This window comes from Zalophus californianus, chromosome 1 (assembly GCF_009762305.2).
Source record: "Zalophus californianus isolate mZalCal1 chromosome 1, mZalCal1.pri.v2, whole genome shotgun sequence".
NCBI classification, from domain to species: Eukaryota; Metazoa; Chordata; class Mammalia; order Carnivora; family Otariidae; genus Zalophus; species Zalophus californianus.
The window spans coordinates 61,868,687-61,891,988 of NC_045595.1; the positions used below are offsets into that span (position 1 = coordinate 61,868,687).

General features: G+C 37.4%; 1 protein-coding gene across 45 annotated transcripts in view; it reads left to right on the forward strand.

Moving 5' to 3' along the window:
- CLASP2 (cytoplasmic linker associated protein 2) overlaps positions 1 to 23,302 on the forward strand; it is a 178,009-nt gene that overhangs the window by 127,693 nt on the left and 27,014 nt on the right. For 16 of the 45 annotated variants that reach the window (XM_035724771.1, XM_035724824.1, XM_027581911.1 and 13 more), the window contains 3 exons: positions 8,449 to 8,612; positions 9,603 to 9,681; positions 13,722 to 13,865. In XM_035724771.1, the coding sequence (XP_035580664.1) occupies positions 8,449 to 8,612; positions 9,603 to 9,681; positions 13,722 to 13,865 (387 nt within the window). Of the gene's footprint in view, positions 1 to 4,692; positions 4,696 to 8,448; positions 8,613 to 9,602; positions 9,682 to 9,813; positions 9,865 to 13,721; positions 13,866 to 23,302 lie in introns of all 45 variants that reach the window. The other 29 variants (XM_027581900.2, XM_027581906.2, XM_027581909.2 and 26 more) reach the window with 3 other exon arrangements.

Genomic DNA, 23,302 nt, shown 5'->3' on the forward strand with positions numbered 1-23,302 from the left:
GAGAGGGAGAAGCAGGCTTCCTGCTGAGCAGGGAGCCCGATGTGGGACTCGATCCCAGGACCCTGGCATCATGACCTGAACCGAAGGGAGACGCATAACGACTGAGCCACCCCGGCACCCCTAAAATATAGAATTTTAAAACATCTTCAATAAGTGATATAATTCTTCCCTACTGGAAGGTATAAGACCGAGGCTGGATTATTTCTTGAAGTCCCAGCTTATTTTTTGCTAGGACAATAATATAATTTAGTTGGATGCTAGAATTTACACAGTAATAAAAAAGAAACACTTTTTAAAGAGTCTCTTGGAGATGAGATAGGAAAGCTGAGTTTGATGTTGAGAAAGGAACTGAACTGAGCACATATGCTTGGCTTCCCTTAATAGACATGGAGAACCAGCTACGGTCCTCCCTAGAATTGTCACGAAGGTGACTTTTTGGTTTTTCTTCATCAGGTTTTATAACAATATACAATTCTTACTAACCCACCTGGTTTTGTTTGTTTGATTAGGTTTTTGGGCATTTTAGTTCAGTGAAGACCAAAGTAATGGGAAGATTTTTGTTAATTTGTTTCTGCTTGACTTTTGTTTGGCGATTGTCCATCGGAGGCTCTGCCAGTAATGTACTTCATTAAGAATAAACTGGATATGTCACCATACTGTGCTGAGTTTAAAATGTCAGGGTTTGGGGCACCTGGGTGGCTCAGTTGGGTAAGCATCTGCCTTTACCTCAGGTCATGGTCTCAGGGTCCTGGGATCGAGCCCTGTGTCTGGCTTCACGCTCAGCAGGGAGTCTGCTTGTCCTCCTCCCTCTGCCCCTTCCCCTGCTCGTGCTCTCTCTGTCTCTCTCCCAAATAAATAACTAAAATCTTTTAAAAGAAAAATAAATAAAATGTCAGGGTTTGATTTGAGCTTTTGCATCATATCCTGATACTATTAAAATAGCAGATTTCTCCTTCCCCATTTTTTAAATATATCTTTATAAAGTACCAACAGCTCCATCTTCAGGGTCAAGCAACTGATTTTGATACTTTATTTTCTTTCCAGATACAGTTTTGTTCTTTATCAGAAGTAGACCATTTTTTGTTCTGTAAAGGGCCAGATAGTAAATACTTGCAGCTTTGTGTGCCATAAGGATCTCTGTCACCACTACTCAACTCTGCCATTGTAGCACAAAGGCATCTATAAACAATATGTAAACAAATGATTATGGCTAGGTTGCAACAAAAATTTATTTATGAACATTGAAATTTTAATTTTCATGTAAATTGCTTTTTTAAAAAAAACTTTTTAAAACCAAAAATGTAAAAACCATTCTTAACTTGCAGACTGTAGTTTGCTGATCCCTGGTTTCTGTGCTCAGTTCTGGGTTGTTGACACTACAGTAGAAACATATATCCAGGAACCTCTGCTCGCAGAGCTCATGCCACCAGTTGAAGGTTAGGATTTTTTTTTTTTTTTAAGATTTTATTTATTTATTTGACAGAGAGAGACACAGTGAGAGAGGGAACACAAACAGGGCGAGTGGGAGAGGGAGAAGCAGGCTCCCTGCTGAGTAGGAAGCTGTCTGCAGGGCTCCATCCCAGGACCTTGGGATCATGACCTGAGCCGAAGACAGACACTTAACTGACTGAGCCACCCAGGCACCCCGAAGTTTAGGATTCTTGAAGGGAAACAATGTACAGGCCCCTGGGTGAAATCATCCCTGTGTATTCTGGTATTTCCCTGCCATTCTCCATTACTGATCTGTGAGTTTTGTTTAAATGCTCAGTGCTGCCTTGTAATCCTCCTCCTCTCGTCTTTCTCTTCTCTTCTCCAAGGAGACCATGATAGTTTCTCTCCTCAATACTGCAGCCCATATACCTCCCAAGCATATGTCCTGGCTTCTTAGCTTACCTGAAAAACGGAAGCCATCAAGCAGAATCTCTCATTTCCTGCCTCCAAACCAGCCATCTTAACTACATAGAAAACCCATTCTTTCTACCTTCCCTTCTGTTGAAATGGAGGGAGGTCTCACCTTGAAGCTGTCGTTAGCCTCAATATTCTGTTGGACCTAATTTTTTGCTAATGTGGTCTCATCTGCTTGGCTTCCGTGAATTTCTCATAAATTCCATTTTGCTGGTTGACATTTCTTTTTGTTATCAACTTTATTGGTTATTCAGTGTGTCTTTTCTGTCTCTTTAAGGAATGTGATCTGTCTGTTGAAGTGCCTGTTGTGTCTCATCCAGTCTCCCTCACAACCTTTGTCTTGCAACACCTATCTCTCTCATGTGTTTTACTAAGTGTTGGCTCTGCGTAGATTCTTGCCCTGGGCTCTCTTCTTTCATTCTGTACCTTATCTGAAGCTTCAGTTACCACTTGCTGTAATCTAATGACTCCCAAAAGTGTACTTCCAGCCCATATTTTTCTCTTGTGCTTACTTAGTCACGTGCCTTATTGGTCATCTTCAACCTCAAAACCACTCTTCCTCCTGTGTTGCTTTATCTCATTAGATGAAATCTCCATTCCCTCATTGCTCAGGTGAACATTTTGGGCATCATTCTGGAAACGCACTTAATCCTAATTGATTCAGCCTTCTAAATATCTCTCCATTCTCACTGCTAGTTCAGGGCACAGTGGTCTTTTGCCTGTTGCACCTCCTCCACACTGCATCCTTTAGTAATCTTTGTATAAAAGATAAATCTTCTCTACCAGCTTAAAACCCTGCAGTGACTACTCATTGCCCTCAAGAAAATGTCGAAACAAAGCCTATCATTTTGCTTGTCATTCCTTCCTCACTCTCACCCCAGCCTGGACTATGTCCATGTCCCCCCAAAGGAGTCATGCACTTTTTTCTCATAGCCTTGAAAAATGGTATCAGGGACACTTCTTTGTCTTCCTCAAGCCTGGGTTAGCTCTCCACTACTAGTGAATTGTAGTCACTTAATCTATAACCTCAACTGTCCTGAAACGTCACAGGGCAGAAACTATCTGAAGCCTTGCCCCCAGAATGGGCCATAGTGTTTAGGAAGAGACATCTCATATCACTAGCTTAGTTAGGTAGATTTTCCCCTGTCTTTTTAGGTTAAAATCAACAGTTCAGTCTCTGTGTTAACACCTTCTGGATAATAGCCTGCTTCCATGATAACTGAAAGTTGTTCTCATTTATGCCCAACACAATTGAGACTTTCGACTGTCCTCAGCAGAAACAAGATACTTGGAGAAACAGGTTGTGGCCAGCCCCATCTACTTTCTGCCATCTATACTTTCATATAGGATCTCCTCCTCCAGCCCTGAGAATGTTTCCCTCTTACATATTTTAGGATATCAGGCGAGCTCTAGTATACAGTGAAGACACCCCAGAAAGGAAGGGCCAGGAGAGAGCTCTTTCTGAATACCATTGAAATAGATGATGGATTTTTTTCCTGGTACGGGATTGGCAAATAAAGTTTGCAAGCTGAAATTATTTGATGCCTGTAACTTGATAAACTTTTTTTAACCTCAAATACCACATGGAAATAAGTGGTGATGGATGATGCTGTATGTATACATAGACAGTAATTTAGAACATAAGCTGCAAATGTTTGATTTAAAGCCTGTTAATATTTTGCTAGAGAGACGGTACAACACAATGATACCAAGTATAGATAGTAGAGCTAGATTATGTGGGTTCAAATTCTACCTCCAACATTTATCAGCAGTGTGCGCCTTATTTTCCTTAGCTGTAAAATAGAATTAATAGTAATACCTACCTCATAAGATTGTGAGGATGATTGAGTTAATATATGTAAAGCCCTAAGTATACACCAAACACTGTTTAAGTTTTTTAAAACTAAGTAAGTTTGAAGAATGAAGGAGTTCAGGGAAGATTTTTATTTCGACTGCTCTAGAATCATTTTTTTCCCTCAAATGTAAGAAGTGTCAGATGCCAAAAGTTACCTTATGTGTTCTGACATTTGCCTCTGAAGGAACTGTTTGAAAAGAGCCACCTTCACTGCGATTCATGCTTTGAATTGGCATTTCATGATCTGTGTAGTCCTACCTCTTGAAGTCATACCATTTAGCCTTGAACAGCTAGGGAATGAATTTAATCTATGGCTACTAAAATGGAACACAGTTGGGTGCCCAGTCACATCTGGTCTCCTGAAGAGTGTTCTAGACAGCAAAGCTGTCTGCAGTCCTAGGATCAGGAGACCATAATGCACATCTAACCTGGGGAAAACTTAAAGTTGTGGTATAGACAGTTACTTTTTATTTCCAAACAACTGTAGTTGTTCTAAACCTTCACAGATACCACTTAACTTGTAAATGTATTGCTTCTGAAGAGGAAAAAAAAAATTAGATACTGTACTTTGTAAGTAAATGTTGGCACTGTTTAGAAATGGGGGCAGGTGTCTTAGTCTTATATTCTTTCTGGAGGTGGAGCCTCCAGGATATTAGGGTCTGGAAAAGAAGTTGGTTTTCTGGATTTTGTTTGGCAAGGTGAGGGAGAAACACAGGAAAATCACATGCTCTTCTCTCATACTGTTCATTTAACTCTTATTTTAAAAACTATTTTGAGTTTATCATGAAACTTTGAAAAACATTTGTCACTTTTATTTTCTAAGTGTTTTTCTTCCATACAGGAACTTTGCATTGATGGCGACTAATTTGTGTGTTTTTTTTTTTTTCTTTTTTTCTTTTGCATGCTGTCCCCTGTGTTGGAACTCTCAATAGAGAGTAAGTTGGTTCAATATTTGTTGGAAACCTAACTTTACTGCATGACTGTGAAATTAACCCTTTTTCTCTATTTTCTCTCCGAAGAGTTCATGCAGTGTTGGACCCTTTGCAATCCACGAAATGCTATTTGCAGTTATGCAAACTGTCATTCTGTTTGGAAATGTGCTTTTTAATCTACTAATTAATCTAATTTGATTATGTTCTTCTGTATTTGATGACTGGCACACCTAAGATGTAAGTGAGATTGAGAAAAGACTGCCTCAACTGTAATAGCTCAAATGTTATCATTGTTTTCCAATAAAGTACACTTGTGAGATGTGTGGAATTATAAACTGATTCCATTGAAGTTTCCATTGAATTATTAAAAATAATTCCCAAGTTTCACAATTATTAAAACATCTTTAGCCCCAGCCCCCACGTAAGTACTTTCTAATATTCTATAAACGTCATTTTTTGAAAGCAAACACTTTATGGAGCAGTGGTTCTCACATTTCTTTTCTGAAATCAAATTTTTAGCCCTAACATAAGCATATCTACTTTCCACTTTCTTCATTAATTATAGATAAGGAAATGGGAGGATATCAACATCTAACTGAACTCTGTGTGCTAGGGCAGTCAAGTAAGAAATTTTATGTGAAATTCCCAGTATATGTTTTGGATAGATATATATAGGCATGTATCTTATCACTTAGTAAGTATTACTGATAAGATTTAAGTATTTTGAAAAATAATAGAATTCTTTATGTGGAGTACTATAAATAACATGTCTACATTTTTGTTCATCTGTACTCTCATTATATATAATCAAAAGAAATTTCTACTTAGGAGAATCAGAGAAGTCTTCTTAAAGAAAATAGCAGTTCAGATCTTGGCAGGAACATAAACTTTGGATATGTCAGCATGAGAAGAAAGGGCCTCCTGGAAATGACTGGCATGAGTCCAGAGAAATGGGAGATGTCAGAAAGTTTATAGGAGAGAGAAAGAAGAAGTTAATCTTGGCTGGGATGAAGGGCAGATCTTACACATCTTCCCTTGCCATTGAGAAAAAAGGGCTGGCTACCAATTACAGGGTAAGTTTCCACGTAAGAGAAAATCCTTACTCTTTAAGGAACTTTTTCTGCACGTTAATTGAACAACTTTTTGTTCAGTCTTCAGCCTCTGATAAACTTTGAGCTTGGTTCTAATTGGTAATGCAAGACTATATAAAAATAGAGGCTTTATTCTCAAATGTTATATGTTCCAGATGGGAAGATGATATAAATACAGAAAAAGTTAAATAGCACCATAAAGCTCGTCACCATCGAGCTCATCCCACAACAGGTTCCAAGTGGCTATATTCTAACATGGTCTAAGAAGCTTTTTGGCTGAGACTTGAGTGGTAAACTTTGTAGCACGTCACATGCTGTGTGTAAATAGAGGAAGTACGATTGAGAATAAAAGAGTAAAGATAGTAGAGGGGACCATACTGTAGAGAGCAAAAATCCAGAATAGAAAGCTTAGTCTTAAAGAGGAATAAAATTGGCTCTCCCTTATAGAAATGATTATTAGAAGGATGGCTATAGAGGAAGTGAAAGGGGGAAAAGTCAGTAGAGAGTTTTATGTTGAATGACAGTAAAGCGGATGAGGTAAGTTATCTCGTAATAGAGTGGATGGAACATAGCTGAAAGCCAACTAACTTAGCATTAAGTTGTGACCCAGCCTTCACTATGGAAACCTTGGACAAGTCATGGAATTTTCTGGTTCTCAGTTTCCTGAGAACCAGATAAAATGGGAGAGTTGACTTAGGAATAGTGAAAGCTTAAAGTTGGAATCTTCAGGAAAAGAGGCAGGAGTTGAGACAAGATTAAAAGTAAAGCAAAGAATGAGAATGTTGTGCCTGGCAAACTAGGTTTGGAGGATGGACAGAAAGCCCTGATGTGTCGTGTTTGCTGTAATTCCTGAAGTGTAAATACCCCCACCATGGCTAATTTCAGGCTATCAACTACGTTACAAAATTCCTGAATATTTATTTTTTTTAAAAGATTTTATTTATTTATTCATGAGAGACGGGGGTGGGGGGGGAGAGAGAGAGAGAGAGAGAGAGAGAAGCAGAGGGAAAAGCAGGCTCCCAAGGAGCAGGGAGCCTGATGCGGGACTCGATCCCAGGACCTCGGGATCATGACCTGAGCCGAAGGCAGATGCTTAACCATCTGAGCCACCCAGGCGCCCCAAAATTCCTGAATATTTAAAACAGTTAGCTTTCTAGGCAAGTACTGAGTCCAACCCACCACTGGACAGATTTGCCAGGTACCAATAAGAATGAGTACTACATTAGATAACATGCATTTGTGCTAGAGTAGGTTTAGTGGAGTTCCTCAACAGTGTTCTAGGCCCTGAAGACACAAAGGCCATTTAATACTGAGACAGTGGGCCAAGTTTTAAATCTAAGAGAAGCCAGGTTTTTAAATGTGGTCCTGGAGGTGGGATGGAAGTTAATGATTCTGCATTGTGAATAAGATCAGTGTTGAAGAGATACTGCCTGGCCATCAGAGAGTATTAGAAAATCTGAAGTAGTCATAGTTCCTGCTTATACACTTATAGTGCATCTTGAGCAAATGGCTAAAAGTGTATTTTTTTCTAACTCGGATTCAAATATTAAACCTTAGTTATAATTCTAATCAGAAAAATCCTTCATTTCTAACATAAGAGAAAAAATGGGAGTTCATGTATAAATGCATAAAGGAAATTGAAGAATAAGATATATATTGAGAACAGACTCTTTAATTCTCAAATAAGCAAAGTTTTGAGATTATTAACTTTTTTAAACCATAGTTTTTATAGTCTGTTGTGATTATACCTTGTCTCATAATATAATGACTGACATTGGTCCTAAGAGTTTTTTCTTTACCTAGAAATAAATTCTCCAGGTATGGTATTGAATTTCTTATAGAGATAGAACCTTAATGTTGGTCATTTTTCATAAGTATTTTAATGAGAGGCATTATTTAAGAATGTTAACTTTCCTTTCCTTAAAATTTTTTACTTTATAAAACTTTTTTAACTCGTAGATTAATATTGGAACCAAGTATAAAACCCATCAAAAGAAATGGAGACTAATAGCCATCAGTGATTTTTTTTTTTAGAAATCACTAAAATTAAGATGTAGATTTGTATCCTGAATTTATTTTAGGTACAGTCACCGTTATCCCAGATCATTTAAAATTACATTTGGGGCAGTTTTAATAAATACTATATCTCATACCAAAAGAATTTTTGGCAACTGACATATTGAGAAATCTAGGAGTCTTTAATTAGCCCAACATGTCAGAATGTCCTTATACTTTAAGGTAGCTGTCAGCGAAGTCATCTTCTGATTAACTCAGTGCCACTCTTCCAAAGAGCTGAGGGCTGGTGAGGCTATCAGTAGGTAATGCCTTGCCCTAAATTTCAAATAAAATGGATTTTAGTTTAACCACATGAAGCTATGGCATCACTGACAACATTAGGTGTGCCAGCCATTATGGCCAAAGTTTCTTTACCAAGTGATGCTGCATGGAATAGCTAATTGTTGAACTTCGGCAGAAGTTGGATAACAGTTCAAACGTACTCTTGTATCACAGAGTCCAATGAAAAGCAAGAGAGATTGTTTTTCTGCTTGGCTGCCAAACGCTGTGCCTCTGATTCCTGAATTCCCTTTCTATTTCGGTTTTGAATTGATCATAAAGGTCAATATTTCCTCCTTTTTCTCCCCCCTTCCCCATTTATCCACTGTAGGTATTCAGCATGTTTTTGGAGACTCTAGTGGATTTCATACAAGTCCACAAAGATGACCTTCAAGACTGGTTGTTTGTACTGCTGACGCAACTATTAAAAAAAATGGGTGCAGATTTGCTTGGGTCTGTTCAGGCAAAAGTTCAGAAAGCCCTTGATGTTACCAGGTAACGTTTTCTTCAGATACTTCAAGTTTATCCAGTAGTAATCAGGAACGTTTAGTTTCTGTGTTTAGATTTCTGAGTCCTTCTGATCCATTTAGGCTGCATGGGCTTCATTTGAGAATTGTTAATGATGCCCATTCACATGGGTCTATCTAATGCAACACTGCCTTTCTTTTCTAAAACAATCATGAACATTGGTTGAGTAATTCAAAGGCAGTATTTTATCTTAACTAGGATATTCAAAGTAGAGTTGAAGGTCTTATTCAGTCTAATGTTAACATAAAAAATATTTCCTAGATTTAAAAAGAATGTTTTATTATAGCACTTAAATATTCAGAATCTTTTTTCCAGAAGATTTTGAACCAATGATGTATTTCTGCTTTCTTGTGTAGATTGTTGAGGTGAATTATTTCAAATACCCACTTACTAGGTTGAGGTGAGTCTAGAATTCAGATATTAGGTCTGGGGAAGTATCTTTGATAATGTTCAACTTTTTTTTTCTTTTACTTTTTTATCTTAAAGATTTTTTTATTCATTTATTTTAGAGAGAGTGCAAGTGGGGGGAGGGGCAGAGGATGAGGGAGAGAGAGAATCTCAAGCAGACTCCCCTCTAAGCAGGGGAGCCCCATGTGGGCCTCGATCTCACGACCTTGAGATCATGACCTGAGCTGAAATCAAGAGTTGGACCCTTAACTGACTAAGGCACTCAGGCGCCTCATTTTTTCTGATTAAATCCATACTTGAGGCAAGATAGACCATTATTTGCTGTAGTGTTGTTTTTTAACCCCCATTAGGATATAGATTCAAATGTTCACATTGTTCTGGGAATAACTTGTATGCTGTACTATATAGACTATACTACTTACAGATACGACTTCATGCATGCTCTTTGAATGACATACTATGTTTTGGTATTCAGCATTATCTTCTGTTTAGTTTGCTAAATGTTTACTTGATAAATTTTTGTTTTGCTTTGTTCTTTCCTTATTTCAGAGAATCTTTTCCAAATGATCTTCAATTTAATATTCTAATGAGATTTACTGTTGATCAGACCCAAACGCCAAGCTTAAAGGTAAAAAATTGAAGTCTTTCGAAGACATTGTAAGGAATTGAAGTATTTTATTAATAAAGTTATGTTGATATTTGTATTTCTGTCCAATGAGAAGCCGTTCCATCAGTGGATTTTGTTTTTATAAACTTTCAGACAGTCAAGCCAGCACTTCGGGACCAGCTTCACTCTTTTTGGAGCTCCAAGGTTTTTTTGTTTTTGTTTTAATCTTCATTATTTCTTTTCTTAACTCTCTTTAAAAACTCTGCCGTGTTTCAGAGAATGTTTGTATGCATCTGATTTCAACTACTAACCTCTGTAAGCCCTTTAAGCATGCACGGATTTTATTTCAAATGTTATTCAATTGCCAGACTATCTCTTGGAGAAGCTTCCTGGGGATTTCCATTTAGAAAGCAGCACAAGTATGGCCATCTAACTCTAAGCTGGTAATGCAGACTTGCTCTATAAAGTCTTATCTAATTTTATGTTTGTGATTTCCCAACACTTATTTTTTTAGTTTAGAAGTTTGAATAGGTATTGTGGGCAAAATGTTAGTTTTGCCTATGTCTTTCTTTTAGTAAACAAAAATTTTTAAGTTTAATCTCCCTGCTATTCTCCAGTTCTCCTTAACTGAAATAGTTACTTTTCTTTTTGCAATGTGATATTTCTAATGTGTGCATAAAGTTTAAAATCAGGATTAACTTTCTCAATTATTAGCACACATTTTTTAATTTATGTGAAAACGAGATGGATTCCAATTTGTGACTTAAAATGGTTACTAGGTTTAACATAAAAGAAAATATAATTTAATGGAAAAGTCCCTGAATTCTTTACTAGAGATGTTTTCTTAGTGAGTTTTATTAAATGAGATTAAAGTCAGGGAAATAACAAGCATATGTGCATTTATAAGCCTTACATTTTTCTGCTCTCTTCTGCACGAAATATATTTCTACAAGCATTATTGCCCATGATTGATTTTCCTTTAAGATTCTGAATATGATTTTGCCTTAAAAATCACAATTATGTTTCTTACCAGGGATGATTTACACTCAACATAATGTTAATTTCTCAGAGCTGCTTTGTGAAAGGGATTCCATCCATTTTGATTTTAAAATGTGACCTACAGAAGGAGAATCATATACTTGATTTTACTGATAAATGTTTTGAACTCATTCTTTGTCCTAACCATTGTGTGAGGCAGTCCAAGGAATATAAAATTTATAATTTTGTATCATTATTATAATGCCCAATAAATTGTAATAAGGGTTATGATTTAGGTACCAGGGGTAGGTAGGTATTCAAGTGCTGTTGAAAATGTACGTAGAGCTATTTCATGGGCTAGTGGAAAAGGAGGTCTAAACCATTAGCTTAAGAAATGAGGGTGATAGGGGAGTTCAGGGAGAGAATAAAGTTGTTGAATGTCTAGAGAAAAAGACAGTGGGAAACAGACAAATTAAAATTAGCTTTCCTATTGGAAAATGGAGACTGGAATTACAGACTGTTTCTCTAAAAGCTATATATTTATATGGCTTTTATATTTTATATATACATGCAGTACGTTTTATATAAACATACATACAGGCAAAGCTATAGAGGAAAGTCATTCTTCAACTCCTAAATTGATATTTTAGGATAACAAGGAAAAGTTAAATTGGAGCCATACCTATGCCAAAAATGAATAATTTTCAGATGGGTGACAGATTAAGATTAAAAAACTGTTCTGAACAGGTTATAGAAAAAAACAACTTGAGTGTGAGATCTGTAAAGTTCTTTATTGAAAAAATGATGCGTCTTTCAGATAAAGGAGAAAGTTTTATATAAAATTTTATCTCTCACAGTCATGTGGTTAAATGTCAGAAAAGAAGCAATACAATGGGGGAAATGGCAATACAGAGTGATTTTGAGTAAGTAATATTTTAAAAAAACAATTTTGGTGACCTCTTTTTCTGGGTTTCACAGATCTGTTGTAAAGTTATGCACACTTTAGTAGCAAGATAATTTTTCCTTCTCTGAAGAATACACGTTTGTGTTATTAAAATTATAGACTATGTATATAAACTTGTGAAATACTCTACTTAAATCTAAACTTTCAAATGATTATTATGTGTGTATTGTGATTATTTTGCCGAGTGGCATAGTAAACACACCTACTCTGTGAAACCCTTTAAAACTTTATGTGCCTCTGGGGGCACCTGGGTGGCTCAATCGTTAAGCGTCTGCCTTCGGCTCAGGTCATGATCCCCAGGTCCTGGGATCAAGCCCCGCATCGGGCTCCCCGCTCCGCGGGAAGCCTGCTTCTCCCTCTCTCACTCCCCCTGCTTGTGTTCCCTCTCTTGCTGTGTCTTTCTCTGTCAGATAAATAAATAAAATCATTTAAAACTTTATGTGCCTCTGTAAATTGCCAAGACACTGCACTAGTTGAATCTCACATAGCACAAATAAGTACATTCAAATATTGATGGTGGCAAATTGAAAACAAACTATGTTGATGTTCATTCTTTGATTTACTATTGCCATCTTTGAATTATTCACACTGATTTATCAGTGACACAGCTTTAAGAATCCAGAATGTTAGGTGCTGCCTTACTTTATTGGGCCTGCTACTGCAAAATTAACTGTAAGTCTCTTTTCCTCTCCACTGCACATTTTACCTGAGATCGCTTTTAGGTTAACTCAGTTTTTTTCAATACATCTCTTATAGTTCTTAAAATGTATTCATTTTGAAATGTAATCTGATCACTTTTTTCTTTCAAAAATTTTTTTAAAGATTTATTTATTTTAGAAAGAGCATGCCCAAGAGAGGGAAAGAGAGAGAGGGAGAGAAGCAGACTCCCTGCTGAGCGCAGAGCTTGATCCCACGGGCCCCAAGACCACGACCTGAGCCAAAATCAAGAGTCGGACGCTTAACTGACTGAGTCACCCAGGCACCCCCTTTTTCTTTTATAAACTGGAGTCAGAAGGAGTAAAATGTACAAGAGTCAGAACCTTATTTTAACACTTCGCTTCCTATATATTGACTTGGCACAGTACTTCCCAGGTACCTTATTTGGGCTGAGTGAGACAAGTGGCATCTTAAGATCAGTAACAAGGGAAGAAAGATCATTGTTATCTTAATCTTTGGCAATATTTTTTCATAGTTGCTGTTTTAATCATACATGTAAACCTTCCAAGTCAGCAAATCTATATTTAGCACATGTTCAGCATCTGCTGTACACTATGCCAGGTGCCATTTCTAAACTGCACTAGCAAAGTCCTTTAGAACCATTATTTACAAATTCTAGAATGTTAGAAGATGTGACACGTGTTCTCAACCTGTTTTTCTGCTCCAACACACCTGAGAGAAAGGAGATAATTTAACTCTAAGGATAACAAAGGCTGAGCATAAGGAAGAAGCATGTGTGCTTTGCCCCACCTGCTGATTTTGAAGCCTGCATTCTACCACACACCTACCTAGCATGCACCCAAGCATCAGGAATTACAAATAAGTGTTGTATTTTTTCCGGTGGTACTTCTGTAAAATTTTTTTGTGACGCTTCTTTTGAAAGGTAGTAGTTCTAGCAATTGATGGACCTATTAAGGAACATGATCTTGTTGGGTGAATGTTACTGTATGTTTGGGAGAAAACCTGTATTGCCCACCTCAGTTACTTACTTGGTTTATGATACATTATTTCCAGAATACTTTTGGTTCATTTCCACAAAAGCCAAATTACACTTAATTTATAAAGATGGGCTCCTAGGGAAATCTAGACAAGTCAGCTGTAAGCTCTGAAGGCAGGCTCAAGGAAAAGGGTCTAATCTTGTCAAGAGAGTCTTCAGCAGTTGTTCAGACACAGGAAATGAAACACCTGGGACTTAAAAGTTCTGCATATGTGAAAACAAAAATCCACATTACCATGTATTTGTACATCAGGTATGTAAATGGTTATATAATTTCTTTGTTGTTGTTGATGGTGTTTCATTTTATATTGGTCGAAAAAATAATCACCTAATTGTTTCTGAAGTATTGTCCGTATCCCTCACTGACCATCTGATTGTCCTCTCTCATTGTGCTTACCTCTGTAGGTGAAGGTTGCTATCCTTAAATACATAGAAACTCTGGCCAAACAGATGGATCCAGGAGATTTTATAAATTCCAGTGAAACTCGTCTGGCAGTGTCTCGGGTTATCACTTGGACAACAGAACCCAAAAGTTCTGATGTTCGGAAGGTATGTTTTAATTTAAGGTTTAGAAGGTAAATTAGATAAGCAAGTCAGTCATTTTGGATTGCCAATGAAGGGAACTAATATTTCAAGACATTACCAGTTAGTATTGAGTTATTAACTGGTGACCTGAAGACTTTTTTTTTTTAAATCTTCTCTTTTAAATTATTTTAAATTTTATCCATTTAATATCAGTATAATATAAAAAATAACTGTCCTGGGACACCTGGTTGGCTCAGTTGGTTAAGAGTGTGACTCTTGGTTTCACCTTAGGTCGTGATCTCATGGGTCATGAGATCAAGCCCCAGGTTGGGCTCCGCACTCAGTGGGGACTCTCCTTGAAGATTCTGTGCCTCTGTCCCTCCCCCTACCCGCGTGCATGCTCGCTCTTTCTCTCTCAAATAACTTTTTTTTTTTTTTTTTTAAATAAACCTAAACATAACTGTCCTGGTGCGCCTGGGTGGTTCAATTGGTTAAGCATCCAACTCTTGATTTCAGCTCAGGTCGTGATCTCAGGATTATGAGATTGAGCCCTGTGTTTTGCTCTGTGCCGGTTGTGGAACCTGCTTAAGATTCTCTCTCTTCCTTTCCCTCTGCCCCCCCCAAAATAAATAAATAAATAATAACTGTTCTTGCCACAATCCTCCCAACCTCTAATCTTGTAACCATTCAACATATAGTCGACCCTTGTTAGTATCCAAAATATGTAAAGAATGTATACATCTCAACATCCAAAAAAACAAATAATCCAACTGAAAAATGGGTAGAAGACATGAACAGACATTTCTCCAAAGAAGACATACAGATGGCCAACAGACACATGAAAAGATGCTCCACATCACTCATCATCAGGGAAATGCAAATTAAAACCACAATGAATTATCACCTCACATCTACCAGAATGTCTAAAGTCAAAAACAGAAAACAAGTGCTTGCAGGGATGTGGAGAAAAGGGAACCCTCTTGAATGGTTGGTGGGAATACAGATTGGTGCAGCCACTGTGGAAAACAGTATGGAGGTTTCTCAAAAAATTAAAAACAGAATTACCCTATGATCCAGGAATTGCAATTTTGGGTATTTACCCAAAAAATACAAGAACACTAATGCAGAGGGATACATGCACCCCTATGTTTATAGCAGCATTATTAGTAATAGTCAAACTATGGAAGCAGACCCAAGTGTCCACTGATAGATGAATGGATAAAAAAGAGGTGCTATATATATATATACACACATATATAAATATATAATGGAATGTTATTCAGCCATAACAAAGAATGAAGTCTTGCCATTTGAACAACATGGATAGAGCTAGACAGTATAATACTAAGCAAAGTAAGTCAGGAAAAGACAAATACCATATGATCTCATGTGGAATTTAAGAAACAAAAGGGGGGAAAAGAGACAAACCAAGAAACAGACTTTTAATTCTAGAAAACAAACTGATGGTTACCAGATGGGAGGTGGGTGAGGGGATGGGGGAAATAGGGGATGGCGATTAAAGAGTACACTTAACATGATCAACCAAAAAAAATTAAAAAAAAAAAAAACAAAAAATATAGTTGACCATTGAACAACACAGATTTGAATTGTGCTGGTCCACTTACATGCAGATTTTTTTATAGTGTAGTACTATAAATGTGTTTTCCTTATGATATTCTTAACATCTTTTCTCTAGTTTACTTTATTGTAAGAATACAGTATATAATACATATAGCATACAAAAGGTATGTTAATCAGCTGTTTATATTACCACTAAGGCTTCTGGTCAAGAGTAGACTATATTACCGCTAAGACTTCTGCTCAAGAGTATGTTAATCATCTGTTTATATTACCACTAAGGCTTCTGGTCAAGAGCAGAGATTTGACTGTGCGGGAGGTTGGTGCCCCTAACCCCTGTGTTGTTCAAGGGTCAACTGTAGTCTACATCTTTCCCCTTGCAGGTACCAATGTATTTCAAGTAGGAATTCACAGTATTTCTTGATTTACTCATTTTAGGCATTATCTATTGATCTGTTGATAAATTTAGCCAGTATGTAGCTTTCTATCTACCTTTGTACATATGAACTTAGCTTTAGGGACACCTGGGTAGCTCAGTTGAGCATCTGCCTTCGGCTCGGGTTGTAATCCCAGGGTCCTGGAATCGAGCCCCACATCCGGCTCCTTGCTTGGTGGGGAGCCTGCTGCTCCCTCTGCCTGCTGCTCCCACTGCTTGTTGCTCGCACTGTCTCTCTCTCTCTCGGACAAAAAAAAAAAAAAAAATTTAGCTTTACCCATCCTATTCCCACATCCTTTCCTGTATCTTTCCCCATAATCTTTAGAATACTTAGGAATCAACCATTGGCAATCAAAACAAAAGATTTACCTTTTGTCTGTGGAAGTGTTCACTCCTACACCAAGTGGTTTATTGCTACCTCCTTTCTTAAAGAAGTTTTGTTGTGGTGTAAATAATTTGCCTTGTTTTTCATTTGCTTGGGTGTTTTTTTTTTTTAATGTTGTTTAACTGTTCATATTTTCAACATCTCTGTAACATGCTTATGGGTAACATTTTCCATATGCTCAAAAACAAGTTATTTATTTCATGGGGAGCTCCTTTCTAGACCTTCTATTCTCTTCGTCATCTTCCTGAGACCTCTCTTCACCCCTAAACTTTCATTTCTCACATTCTATATGTAGCTCTATTTACTCTCTTCCTTTGTGAATCATTTTCTTCAATATTTGCTGCAAAGAAGCACATAGAATATATATTTTATGACCTTTATTTCTAATGGTGAACACTTTACCCAACAGAAGCAGAATATACATTCCTCTGAAGTGTACATGGAACAGTCTCCAAGATAAGACCATATGCTAGGCGATGAAACAAACCTCTCAGTAGTTTTCTTAAAAGGACAAAAATAATACAAAGTATGTTCTCTGACCACAGTGGAATGAAATTAGAAATTAATAACAGGGAAATTTTGGGGGCTCACAAAAACATGGAAATTAAACAACTTATTCCTAAATCACCAGTGGATCGAAGAAGAAATCAAAAGTGAAATTAGAAAATACAGTGAGGTGAATGAAAGTGAAGACGTGACATACCAGAACTTAAAGGATGCAGCTAGAGCAGTGCTTAGAGTGAAATTTATAGCAGTTAATGCTATAATAATAAAGAAGAAAGATCTCAAATTAGTAACCTTAACCACTACCTTATGACACTGGAAAAAGAAGAACAAATTAACCCTAAAGTAAGCAGAAAGATGTAATCAAGATTAAAGCACAAATCGGGGTGCCTGGCTCAGTTGGTAGAGCATGTGACCCTTGATCTTAGGGTCATGAATCCATGTTGGGCGTGGAGCCTACTTAAAAAAACTTAAAGCACAAATTAATAAAGCAGAAAAACAATAATCAGTGAAACTAAAAGCTGGTTTTTTGAAAGATCAACAAAATAGGCTAACCTTTAACTAGACTGACAAAGAAGAAAAGAGACTAAAATTACTAGAATTAGAAATGAAAGAGGGAATATGACCAACCTTACAGAAATAAAAAGAATTGTAAAGGAATACTATGAATAATTACATGTCAGTAATTTAGATGAACAAATCCCTAGAAAGATGTAAACTACCAAAACTGATTCAAGAAGAAATAGACATTAATAGAACAAGTAAAGAGATTGACTTAGTAATCAAAAAACTACCCATGAAGAGAAGCCAGACTCAGATGGCTTCGCTGGCAAATTCTGCCGAACAAATTACTACCAATTCTTTAGAAACTCTTCCAAAAAACAGAAGGAACACTTTCTAACTCATTGTGTGAGGGCAGTAGTACCTTGATACCAAAACCAGATAAAGACCACAGACACACACACACACACACACACACACACACACACACACACACACACACACAAAACCTACAGACCAATAACTTTTACGAATATGGATGCGAGTTAACCCTCGACAAAATATTAGCAAACTAAATCCTGCAACATATAAAAGAGAATTATACACCATGACCAAGTAAATGGGATTTATCCCAGGAAAGCAGGGTTAAATTAACATCTGAAAGTCTATTAATATAATACACCATATCAATCAAAAGACAAAAAAATACATGATTGTTATCAAGAGAAAAGGCACCTGATGGTACTCCTGGCTGGCTCAGTCAGTGGAGTATATGACTCTCCATATCAGGGTTGTAAGTTCGAGCCCCAAATTGGGTGTGGAGATTACTTAAAAATAATACCTTAAGAAAAAAAGAAAAGGCATCTGGCAAAATCTTAACGTCCTCTCGGGATTTAACAAGAAATAAATAAATACATAAAAACTAACAATGGAAGGAATTTTCTCAACCCAGTAGAGGGCACCTGCAAATATTCACAGCTAAACTCATACTTAATGGTGAAAGACTGGATGCTTCCTCCTTAAAATTAGCAAGACAAGTATGTCTGCTGTCACTATTTCTATTCAACATACACTATACAATTCAGTATATACTATGCATTACACTATACTGTGGTCTTAAGTGTGCAGTATGGTAATGGTATGTCTAAAAATGTACAATTCCACAATTTCTATTATCTGTTCAACTGGGGGTTCTAACCACGACAGGAAAAAATAAATAAAAGGCATCTAGATTGTAAAGAAGAAGTAAAACTATTTCCATTTGCAAGTGATATGCTCTTGTGTAGAGAAAATCCTAAGGAATCACTAAAAAACTATTAGAACTAGTAAGTTCATCAAGTTTGCATGATATAAAACAGTATACAGAAATCAATTATATTCTAAACCCTTACAATAAGCAATCCAAAAATGAATTAGGAAAAGAATTTCATTTACAATAGCATCAAAAAGATTAAAATCTATAGGAATACATTTGACAAAAGTGCAAAATTTAAATAGAAACTACAAAATAGTTTTAAAAGAAAATAATGATTTAAATTGAAAAACATTCACATTCATGGATGGGAAGATTTAATATTGTTAAGTTGGCAGTACTGCCTAAAGTGATCCATAGGTGAAATGTAATCCCTGTCAAAGTCCCAGAAATTTGTAGAAATTTATAAGCTGATTCCAAAATTCATATGGAATTGCAAGGGTTCCATTATAGCCAAAACAATCTTGAAAAAGAACAAAGTAGGAGGACTTAACACTTCCTGATTTCAAAACCTAGTTTAGAGGCATACCTCACAAATCCTGCAGATTCAGTTCCAGACTACTGCAGTAAAGCCTAGTCACATGAATATTTTCATTTCCCAGTGTATATGAAAGTTATCTTTGCACTATGCTGCGGTCTATAAGTGTGCAATAGCATTATGTCTAAAAAATGTACATACCTTAATTTAAAAATACTGCCAAAAAATGATAGCCATCACCTAGGAATTCAGAGTCCTAATCTTTTGGCAGGTGGAGGGTCTTGTCTCAATGTTTACTGATCAGGGTGGTGGTTGCCAAAGGTTGGGGTGGCTGTGGCAGTTTCTTGAAAGAAGGCAGCAGTGGAAAACAGGATGGAGATTTCTCAAACAGAAATAGAAATACCGTAGACAGTACTGGGTATTACCCAAAGAAAATGAAGATGGTAATTTGAAAAGATATTTGCACCCCTGTATTTATTCCAGCATTATTTGCAGCATTATTTACAATAGCCAAGATACGGACGCAGTTCAAGTGTCTGTTGATAGATGAATGGATAAAAATTAGGTATTCATATACGGTGACTGTTAGCAGCCATAAAAAAGGCGGAGATGTTGCCATTTGCAACAGCATGGATGGGCCTGAAGGATATTATGCTGAGTGAGATAAGTCAGATTGAAAAAGACAAATACCGGGCGCCTGGGTGGCTCAGTCGTTAAGCGTCTGCCTTCGGCTCAGGTCATGATCCCAGGGTCCTGGGATCAAGTCCCACATCGGGCTCCCCGCTCAGCGGGAAGCCTGCTTCTCCCTCTCCCACTCCCCCTGCTTGTGTTCCTGCTCTCGCTGTCTCTCTCTGTCAAATAAATAAATAAAATCTTTAAAAAAAAAAAGAAAAAGAAAAAGACAAATACCATGTGATTTCACTTACATGGAATCTAAAAAACAAAACAAATGAATAAACAAAAAGCAGAATCAGACCATAAATAGAGAAAACAAACTGATGGTTGCCAGAGAGAAAGGGATGGGGCGGGGGGATAGGGAAAATGGGTGAAGGAGAATGGAAAATACAGGCTTCCAGTTATGGAATGAATAAGTCACGGTTATAAGAGGCACAGCATAGGAAATATAATCAGTGATATTGTAATGGTGTATGGTGACAGATGGTAGCTACACTTGTGATGAGCATGGCATAACAGAAGTTAAATCATCATGTTGTACACATGAAACCAATGTGACATTGTGTGTCAACTCTACTCAGATTTTAAAAATTGTTTTTAAATAATTCAAAATAAAAATCATTTCGAATTCATTTAAAGAAATAAGACAAAAATGGGGCACCTGGGTGGCTCAGTCATTAAGCGTCTGCCTTCGGCTCAGGTCATGATCCCAGGGTCCTGGGATCGAGCCCTGCATCAGGCTCCCTGCTCTGTTGGAAGCCTGCTTCTCCCTCTTCCACTCCCCCTGCTTGTGTTCCCTCTCTCGCTGTGTCTCTCTCTGTCAAATAAATAAATAAAATCTTTCAAAAGAAAAAGAAGACAAAAATGAAGTTTGCTGCATCACCTCTTCCTTTTACCATTTCTCTGTAGTATGAGATGCTGTTTAATAGCATTTTACCCACAGTTTCTTTCAAAACTGGAGTCAGTCCTCTCAAACCCTGCTGCTGCTTTACCAACTAGTTTATATAATATTCTAAATCCTTTGTTGTTATTTCAACAGTCTTCACAACATACTCACCAGGAATAGATTGCATCTCAAACAACAATTTCTTTGCTCATCCATAAGAAACAACTTCTCATCTCTTCCAGTTTTGTCATGAGATAGCAGCAATTCAGTCACATCTTCAGGCTTCACTTCTAATTCTCTTGCTAATTCCACCACATCTGCAGGTATGCCCTCCACTGAAGTCTTGAACCACTCAAAGTCATCCATGAGGGTTGGAATCAACTTTCCAAATTCCTGTTAATGTTGATATTTTGATCTCGTGTTCTTAATGGCATCTAGAATGCCAAATCCTTTTTCAGGTTTTCAGTTTACCTTGCCCAGATCCATCATAGGAATCACTATCTATGGCAGCTATAGCCTTACAAAATGTATTTAAGTAATAAGTCTTCAAAGTCAGAATTACTCCATGATCCATGGGCTGCAGAATGGATTGTGTTAGCAGGCATGAAGACAACAGTAATTCTCATTGTACATCTCCATTGCAGCTCTTGGGTGACCAGGCGCATTGTCAACGAGCAGTCATATTTTGAAAGGAATCTTTTTTTCCTCAGCAGTAGGTCTCAGCAGTGGCTTAAAATATTCAGGAAACCATGTTGTAAATAGATGTGCTCTCCCCCAGGCTTTGTTGTTCCATTTATAGAGCACAGGAGAGTGGATTTAGCATAATTCCAAAGAGCCTTAGGATTTTCACAATGGTAGGTGAAGAAGTGGCTTCAACTTAAAGTCACAGGCTGCATTAGCCCATAACAAGAGAGTCACCCTGTCCTTTAGAGCCAGGCATTGACTTCTCTCTAGCTGTCGAAGTCCTAGATGGCATCTTATTCCTAACATAAGGCTGTTCCGTCTACATTGAAAATCTGTTGTTTAGTGTAGCTACCTTCATGAATCATCCTAGCTAGATCTTCTGAATAACTTGTTGGAATTTCTGTGTCAGCACTTTGCTGCTCCACCGTGCACTTTTATGTTATGATGGAGATGGCTTCTTTCCTTAAACTTCATGAACCAACTTCTGGCATCAAACTTCCATGGCTCTCTCACCAATCTCAGCTTTCACAGAACTGAATTAGGGCCTTGCTCTGGATGACACTCTGGCTTAAGGGAGTATTGTGGCCGCTTTGGTCTTCTATCCAGACCACTAAAACTTTGTATCAGCAATAAAGCTCTGTTGCTTTCTTATCATTTGTGTGTTCACTGGAGTCAAGAACCTTTCCTTTGCAGTCACAAGTTGGCTGTTTGTCACAAGAGGCCTAGATTTTGGCCTATCTCTGCCTTCCTCACTAAGCTTAATCATTTCTAGCTTTTTATTTAATGTGAAACACACGCAACTCTTTCTTTCACTTGAACATTTAAAGGCCATCGTAGAGCCATTAATTGGCCTCATTTCAATCAATATGGTTGTGTCTCAGGGAACAGGGAGGCCCAAGGAAAGGGAAAGAGATGGGAATGGCTGATAAATGGAGAAGTCAGAACACACAACATTTAGTGATTATATTCACCGTCTCATACAAACATGATTCGTGGTACCCCAAAACAATTACAATAGTAACATCAGAGATCACTGATCACAGACCACCATACAAATATAATGATGAAAAAGCTTGAAATGTTGTGAGGATTACCAAAATGTGACAGAGACACGAAGTGAGTAAATGCTATTTGAAAAAGTGCGCCAATAGACTTGCTCAGCGGAGTTGCCACAAACCTCCAAAATATATAAAGAACTTAATACAACTCAGTACCCAAAAAACAATCCGATTTAAAAATGGGCAGAAGGGCGCCTGGGTGGCTCAGTTGGTTAAGCGACTGCCTTCGGCTCAGGTCATGATCCTAGAGTCCCTGGATCGAGTCCCGCATCGGGCTCCCTGTTCAACGGGAAGCCCGCTTCTCCCTCTAACCCTCCCCCCCTCATGTATTCTCGCTCTCTCAAATAAATAAATAAATCTTTAAAAAATAAATAAAAGGTCTGAATACCAAGCAAAAAATAAAAAAATAAAAATGAGCAGAAGACATGAACAGACATTTCTCTAAAGAAGACATACAGATGGCCAACAGACACATGAAAAGATGCTCCACATCACTCATCATCAGGGAAATGCAAATCAAAACTGCAACGAGATATCACCTCACACCTGTCAAAATGGCTAACATCAACAACACAGGAAACAAGTGTTGGCGAGGATGTGGAGAAAAAGGAACCCTCTTGCACTGTTGGTGGGAATGCAAATTGGTTCAGCCACTGTATGGAGATTCCTCAAGAAAATTAAAAACAGAACTACCCTTTGATCCGGGAATTGCAATATTGGTATTTACCCAAAAAATACAAGAACACTAATTCAAAGGGATACATGCACCCCTATGTTTATAGCAGCATTATTTACAATGGCCAAATTATGGAAGCAGCCCATGTCCATCAGTTGATGAATGGATAAAGATGTGTGTATATATATATACATACAATGGAATATTATCCAGCCTTAAAAAAGAATGGAATCTTGCCATTTACAATGACATGGATGGAGCTAGAGAGTATAATGCTAAGCAAAATAAGTCAGAGAAAGAGAAATACTATATGATTTCACTCATATGTGGAATTTAAGGAACAAAACG